Source organism: Atheta coriaria, unplaced genomic scaffold (genome assembly GCF_025399875.1).
Source record: "Atheta coriaria isolate IRGN ID8LTWV9N9 unplaced genomic scaffold, Caltech_Dcor_3.1 contig_153_pilon, whole genome shotgun sequence".
Lineage (NCBI taxonomy): Eukaryota > Metazoa > Arthropoda > Insecta > Coleoptera > Staphylinidae > Dalotia > Dalotia coriaria.
In genome coordinates this window covers 1-7752 of record NW_027045663.1, presented here as the reverse complement: position 1 = coordinate 7752, position 7752 = coordinate 1, and the positions used below count along the sequence as shown (strand labels likewise).

The window sequence follows — 7752 nt, the reverse complement described above, 5'->3', positions numbered from 1 at the left end:
TGCTATACGCTTATTTACTTAATAAAATAAGTGAGTATGTAAATGGTATGTAAATAATGAATAATTTTTATTTAAACATTTTTTTTACTTTTCTTTTTCCCTTTGTGAAGGATTGATTTAACTCTCAATGTCGGCTTTGACAATGCATTGATTAGTTTTCATTTATTGACTGAAATGCAGGGGCAAACAATTTTGGAAAAATATTTTTACTCAAAGAACAGGGTCAACTTTTTCTATTAAAAATTATTTTTGTTATAATAACAAGATTTTTTTTTAAATAATTTTCGGTCAAAGAATAAAGTTGAACATTTTTATTTTATTTTTAAGGTCGAAGTTTAAGTTATTACATTGTAAGTACATATCTCGAGAACTAAAACGGCTAGAAAAAACAAGGATCCTACACTAGATCTTTGAAGAATTCTCAAGAAGATTACATATTACTCCTAAATTGTATTACTCCTAAATATCAGAATGTTTCGTTTTCAACTCCACATGCTTATTGGTGTTAGTGTACTCGTCTAAACAACTTTTTTTGTCGCTATGAGCCAGTTTCATGCTTCCCTCGTGCTACGAACGTTCCAACGTTTCATTGTGTTGTTATTTGCACGCGGCTTATGATCGTTTGTTCATTAAATACGACTGATTTTACGAGTATTGCATAACATTTTATTAATTAATATCGACATAAATATCGGCAGTTAATGACAATAAATGTCTTCAGTGTTTTGCAAATGATGAGTTACTCGTGAATTGTTGATAAAACTCGTGTGTTTTTATTGGATTATTTTGATGCTGATAATTGGACTAAGGAATAGGTATCCTATTGATAATTCCAAGTAAGTATAATTAACGCCTGTCGTCGACAGGATTTCACGGGAATATTGTCAGTCATTCAGTCCGTTAAACGACGGAACATCCTTACTAATATTATAAATGCGTATGTCCTGAAGTTTATCGTGCTTTCACGCAAAAACTACTTAACAGATCATCATGAAAATTTGTACACATATTCTTAGTGGTCCCCGATAGGTTATAGGCTACTTTTTATTTAATAAAAATAATTATTTTTTAAATTAAAATAAAGAAATTGTTTAGTCACTAACACCTCTGCATCTGGTTATTTGACTACTTTAACGCCATCTAGCATTCCAGCAATGAAGCTCACACCTAAGTACTATAGTACCATCACACTGTATTACCGACAGCTACGTCAACATCAAATCCGTACACATATTCTTAGTGGTCCCCGATGGTCCCGGAATGGTTATAGGCTACTTTTTTATTTAATAAAAAAAATATTTTTTAAATAAAATAAAGAAATTGTTTAGCCAATAATACCTCTGCATCTGGCTAATTGACTACTTTAACGCCATCTAGCATTCCATCTAAAATTTAAAACTTTATTGCATGTAGTAATTTTTTCACATAGATAATCCTTGCCAAGCAGTGAAATATACATTCTTTCTATCAATCCGTTTCAACTATGTATAATGATTTCTAATATTTATTTGATGGATTCAACGCGAGCGAAGCCGCGGGATAAAGCTAGTACTTAATAAGTGTGCAGCATAATGCAAGTTCAAACACACGTGCTTTTTCTGTTTCAGTACTTTCTGTGATTACCCGATGAACCAGTAAGTTAATAAACATTCTTACATTACAATTTCTGCCTTAAATTAATATGGCTTTTCAATCTCGCTGCAGACTGTAAGGTTTGTACTGTCGATCGTGGGTTTTATTGAGCGTATTTTTCTTAGCACTCATTTTCTTTTGATTTCATAATTATGCAGTCGTGTTGACGTGTTTTAGTAAATCAACAATCAGTTATAAAAAGTAATATATTTATAGAAGACTATTTAAATTTACTTCCATGCGTATGTACGCTACTCGTACGCTTGTGCTTTGATGTACTAATTTTTGGTAGTTTTAGGTGTCTAACGGGCGAACGAAATGTCCTAGGACAACGATTTTTTTATCAGATTGTAAGTAGTGAATTTGTGTATCATTTACATTTATAATTTGTGTGATAAGCACACGGGAAACCTGCAAAAAGATAATTTTTGTTCTTCGATGTACTGATTTTTGGTAGTTTTCGGTGTCTAGCGGGCGAACGAATTGTCCTTGGACAACGATTTTTTCATCAGATTGTAAGTATTGAATTTGTATATCATTTACATTTATAATTTGTGTGATTAGCACACGGGAATCCTGCAAAAAGATAATTTTTGTGCTTTGACGTACTGACTTTATGTAGTTTTCGGTGTCTAGCGGGCGAATGAAATGTCCTAGGAAAACGATTTTTTTTATCAGATTGTAAGTATTGAATTTGTTTATCATTTTCATAAATAATTTGTGTGATTAGCTTAGAGGAAACATGCGAAAATGTCAGTTTTGTGCTTCGATATGCTAATTTTTTGTTGTTTTAGGTGTCTAGCGGGCGAAGGGAATGTCCTAGGACAACGATTCTTTCATCACATTGTAAGTAATGAATTTGTTTATCATTTTCATTAATAAATTGTGTGATTACCATACAGGAAACCTGTGAAATGGTCATTTTTGTGCTTCGATATGCTAATTTTCGGTTGTTTTAGGTGTCTAGCGGGCGATCGGAATGTCCTAGGACAACGATTCTTTCATCACATTGTAAGTATTGAATTTGTTTATCATTTTCATTAATAAATTGTGTGATTAACACACAGGAAACCTGTGAAAATGTCATTTTTATGCTTCGATATGCTAATTTTTGGTTGTTTTAGTTGTCTAGCGGGCGAACGGAATGTCCTAGGACAACGATTCTTTTATCATATTGTAAGTATTGAATTTGTTTAATATTTTCATAAATAAATTATGTGATTAGCACACAGGAAACCTGTGCAAATTTCATTTTTGTGCTTCGATATGCTAATTTTCGGTTGTTTTATGAGTAGATGTCTAGGGGGCGACCGGAATGTCCTAGGACAACGATTCTTTCGTCAGATTGTAAGCGACACACCTAGATCGCGCTAGTGTCAGCAATTTATTTTGTTTTGTTCTGCTACGGTCAGATGACGCTTTCATCGATTTGGTTTAAATTTATTCTTAATTTTTGTGGTTGTTTTTTGTGCACTGAATTGCGGTGCGTACATCACTTTTATACAACTCTTTTATGTTTAACAACAACTTGCAACATGATTGGAATCGCATTTCTGCCGTATGCATATAGAAAGATGCTCCTCCAACTGCGGGTCGGTTATCAATCTGTCTTGCTTGTTCGGCTTAGTCGGTTGAGCGCTGTTGCGAGTGCGCACGTGTTTTGTTCATTAATCAAACGTGGTGGCACTTTCTCGCGATTCTTGATATTTTGTAGCATTACTTAAATCGATTGACGATCAGGCGCATTTAGTAGTAACAGCCCACTGCGGTCAACGATTGATTTGAGTAATTCTATGCGGATCGCGCGTCCGTCGGATATGTTCCGGTGACTATGGATACTTACTGGAGTTAAATGAAGTTAAATTTATGTGTTTGACGTGAATAAATTTAGAATATCTGCGTGGAATAGAAAAGAAGTGTGTATCATCAATTATAAGAACAAAGGAGTAAGTAACATCAAATAAAATATTACTTTTATTTTACTTTTTAAATCTTACACCGTGTTATTGTTTTATAATAATTGAAAATGATTCAGTCAATAAAGATTTAATTTTACATTCTTGTTTACATGTGTCCCTAGAGTTCAGTTGATGGTTTTCAGGATTAGTATTAAGTCAAGTTGAACTCTAAGAGTACACCATAGTATAGTACAGTGCGTGGAGCGTGTGCACATATCTAAGGCTTGTGTTATTGTTTTTAAAAAGTTGATTAAAGTAGAAACATATACAGAAGAATCAAATAACAATAATAAAAACACTCGGTGGTCGAGTGGAGACGTGCATCTGCTGGCATGCTGGCAGACACGGATCGAATCCCAGGTATAGAAGGTATTTTTCTCAAACATAAAAATATCAGGTGTAATTTGGGTTGCATATATGAATTGCAATGAAATATAAGAGAAATTGAAGTACAAGTGAAGGCAATAAGAGAAATAAGAGTGAAGAAATAAGTGGAGAAACGGAGAACGGGGAAATAGGAGAAGTCGAAGAAGGAATAGTAGAGAAGAGTAGAAGACAGAAGGAAGAGAACAGAGTGGGGAAGAAGAGGAGGAGATAGAAGAAAGAGCAACAGGAGCGGATCAGATTTTTAAATTTTTTGGCGCGTGTCGGTAGACAGTGTACTGCTTCGATCCGTCCATCGCTCCCGGCCCACCCTACAGCTACGATATCTCTGCGCTTCATCCCCAGGATTCTTAGGCATATCAACAATTTTTATGGTGGGGGATCACCCCCAGAGAGAGGGAACTCCATATAAGGACAATCCTTATAAGGTCTTGTTCAAATATTTCTAAGTTTTAAGTCGCCTCAAAAGAGGTGACACTAAAAAATATTCTTACAAGTTCTGACCTGTAGCTGAAATGAAAGAAGGAGCACACAAATCACACAAGATACCTTAACAATTTTTATAGTGGGGATCATCCCCTGAGAGAGGGAACTCTCTTAGAGACCTGTTCCTGAAATTATAGAAGGGGTACACAAATCAAAGAATATATCTTACTATTTATTTATTAGCAATAGAATACAAGTTTATATTTTACAAGTCAACAGGATACGTGCTGCCATATTGAAGCAAAACTTACGACCTGCATACTTCACACGAGACGAGACTGGACGAGACTATCAAAGGTATCGTCTCGGAAAAGCGATACGTGACTGAGACGATACGAGAAAAATCTCGGTATCGTGTGAAGCTCTAAGTAGAACTCAGTTTTAGATCTTTGCAGTTCAAAAGTTTAGTCATTTAATTGCTAATTGCTTTTCGTGTAAAGTAAAAAAATACATACATAGTTTAAAATATTAATTTCTGATTGCATCACTTTTAATTGAAAATATATTTTTTAATGTTTCAAATTTTTAAACGTTAATGTATACTAGGGTACAATAATCGAGTTGATTCGTGTTGAAAGTAAGCGGCGCACGTCTACAATTCCTAACATATCCGGGGTATGCAATATCTTTGTTTCAAGAAGTACAGAAAAACACAAAAATATGTTTCCGGATGTGTAAACAAAGACAAAATTTTCATAAAACTTTCAAAAAGTCAAAAAGGTCATGATATTCGGTTACTGACTTGTTCTTTTGAATATACAAAAGAAATATTTCACAGATATATTGGCATATATTGGACCTTTTCTCATTTTTCTAATAACAACTTAATAAAAAAAATTAACGAGACCAAAAACGAGACTCTGACTGTGGTCTCGGTATGGCTGAGAAATTGTTGAAACACGTATCGTCTCGTTCTCGTCTCGGAAAAGCGAGACGATGCGAGAAAAGTCTCGGTATCGTGTGAAGCCCTAGGTTCAAGATTTTATTTCAACAATAAATTATTAATTTAATGATGCAATTCGATTAAAAATGTTTACGTGATCATCGAAAACATGACCGAACCGACGTCAGACGGCAAAGTAAGCGTGGTCGACCACATGAATATTGTCATTTCAATAATCCTCAGATAATTTTAAAAACCGTGTTTGTAATAATTAAATGAAGCATGTTATTTTCGGAAACGCGACTAAGAAGAATTCTGATAACAATGGCACCACGTGTTTGTAATCTACAAAATTAATATCCGTCAAATTAAATAATTAATTTAAGTTAAACCGCCTTAACTTTCCGCGATAAATTTTAATTATCCACCAACCTGTGCATTGATGTGGAGATTTTCTATCCTGAAATATATTCTATCAACTGAAAACTCGCGCAGGGATTAACGAACACTTATTTCTCACTTAAGAGGACTCTAACCGCCATAAATCATTAAACAAAACAGGCACACATTCCCATTGCGAATATTTTGACGATGACCGAAAGAATACACGACGATTAATACAATTAAAACCTCAAAACGCATGGCGATTAGGGAGACACGTTTGCGGACCACGCGGTGAAACGACTGCCGTGTGCACGACGCGTAGCAAGGCAGGTACACAGCGATAACACGCGTCAGTCGAACAAAAAAAGTTGTTTATACACAAACGTACTAATAAACACGTAGTTGAGACGACGAAACTAAAATTCTCAATATTGAAATTGCACATATACACGGAATCTACTTATACAAATAAATAATTTATTGTCTTCGTAAAAGTTTACTGTGTACCTTAGATAATTAAGTAATTGGTGTTCACAATATCGCGCCTAAATTAAATATTCACTTAAATGGGCAAAGGGAGGTGCTGCATCATATTTTTTTGAGTATTTTTTAGCGACCAAGGGTTTGAAGATTATGAAACTTTGGGAAATTCTCCATCAGATAAAAGTATAAAACAATAAAATTTCCTGGGCTAAAACGTCCAAAAATAATTTATATTTTATCAATACGACTCACTTCTACCGCTACCCTTGTACGGTGCCCTGAATCGAGTCTCTTCTACCACTACCTTCGTGCGGTGCCCTGAATCGAGTCACTTGTACCGCTACCTTCGTGCGGTGCCCTGAACACGAGTCACTTCTACCGCTAACCTTCGTGTTCGAAAAACAATATAATAACATTTAAAGAGAAAATGCAAAATTCAAGTAGGGAAACACAGTCCAAGTAAAATCAAAGGAAATTAATATTCAGGGTGATGTAAAGAGAAAACGATAAAATTAAATGTAAAATGCCCAAACACTAATAAATATGGTCTATTAAATAATAAGGAAAATATATCTACTGGGTGATACACAAAGAAAAATTAAGATTTAAGCAGGAAAACGGATGGAAACAATTAACAAGGCGACCATAACAAGATAATATGAGAAGGAAGCCATCGGGAATTTTAAAAAAATCAAAATGTTTAGACCGGAAATCAAAGAAAAGTGAAAACTAAGAAAACATAAAAAAATAACATTTTAAAAATTGTATTTTCTTTGGATATGAAGGAAAAGTGACGAGTTGGATATTATAAAAATAAAGCACAAAGCAGAATTTTATTTTAAATCATGTAAAATAACCAGCGACCAGCCCGGAAAGCCGCCAGAGGATCAAGAACGCAGCCGACGGCATGCGACTATCTTAATCTTTTGATTTGTACATTAAACAAAAACAAAACAAGGTATCAAATACGAAATCTAAATCAACTTTATTGAAACAGAGACAAAAATTATTTGTAGGTTTAAAGACCACACAGTTAAGGTAAAAAGAAGTAAAGGCAATAATGGATTTGATTTTCAAATGGTTTAAGAAATGCGAGAACATACCTTGATGCAAAATTAATTTTTGCGCTTTTGGCCTATCCAATAAATTGTAAGGACCTTAATTATGTACATTGTAGAAATTATGAAATACGCGTATCATACAAAAAGAGTATCCGACGACTGACGGAACATCACACACGCTTTACCTCTGCGTATAATCCGCAACGAACGCCGCACAACACTCGCGCACATTCGATGGAGCATTCAGAAACAGTACGTAATAACGCAACAAAAATTACGGAACTCAAAATATTGCAAAGAAAATGTGCGTCCAGATCACCTGACGACAAAAATGAGACTAATGTCGTACGCACGTCAACCGCGCGGCGACCGCACAAAACTGCAAGAGATAAAGAAACTTGTTTGTTTGTAAACACTGATACTTTCAGTGTGGTAGTGCAGAACATGAGAAGAATTGTACTATGCATGGAACTATTCATTT

At 34.6% G+C, this 7752-nt stretch overlaps 1 protein-coding gene across 7 annotated transcripts; it reads left to right on the top strand.

The window, feature by feature from the left end:
- The first annotated feature begins 584 nt into the window (after positions 1 to 584).
- On the top strand, positions 585 to 3540 carry LOC135803025 (uncharacterized). Of its 7 annotated transcripts, XM_065316657.1 has the most exons (9): positions 585 to 836; positions 1608 to 1634; positions 1925 to 1982; positions 2104 to 2147; positions 2269 to 2313; positions 2427 to 2478; positions 2592 to 2643; positions 2757 to 2808; positions 2928 to 3540. In XM_065316657.1, the coding sequence occupies exons 1-8, from the start codon at positions 790 to 792 to the stop codon at positions 2762 to 2764; spliced, it is 333 nt and encodes a 110-aa protein (XP_065172729.1). In that variant the 5' UTR covers positions 585 to 789; the 3' UTR covers positions 2765 to 2808; positions 2928 to 3540. The 7 variants fall into 7 exon arrangements, 3 of the variants coding, with proteins under 3 accessions (XP_065172729.1, XP_065172728.1, XP_065172727.1); XM_065316656.1 differs by lacking the exon at positions 2928 to 3540 and having other exon boundaries at positions 2757 to 2868; XR_010550703.1 differs by lacking the exon at positions 2928 to 3540 and having other exon boundaries at positions 1931 to 1982; positions 2090 to 2147; positions 2255 to 2478; positions 2757 to 2868.
- Positions 3541 to 7752: the final 4212 nt, after the last annotated feature.

Excerpts from the sequence above, each read along its gene's own strand:
- LOC135803025 (XM_065316655.1), top strand. The coding sequence starts at position 790 with ATGCTGATAATTGGACTAAGGAATAGGTATCCTATTGATAATTCCAA. Across the intron at positions 837-1,607 it reads TATCCTATTGATAATTCCAA|TACTTTCTGTGATTACCCGA; the intron begins GTAAGTATAATT and ends TTTCTGTTTCAG. Across the intron at positions 1,983-2,103 it reads AACGATTTTTTTATCAGATT|CGGGCGAACGAATTGTCCTT; the intron begins GTAAGTAGTGAA and ends TTCGGTGTCTAG.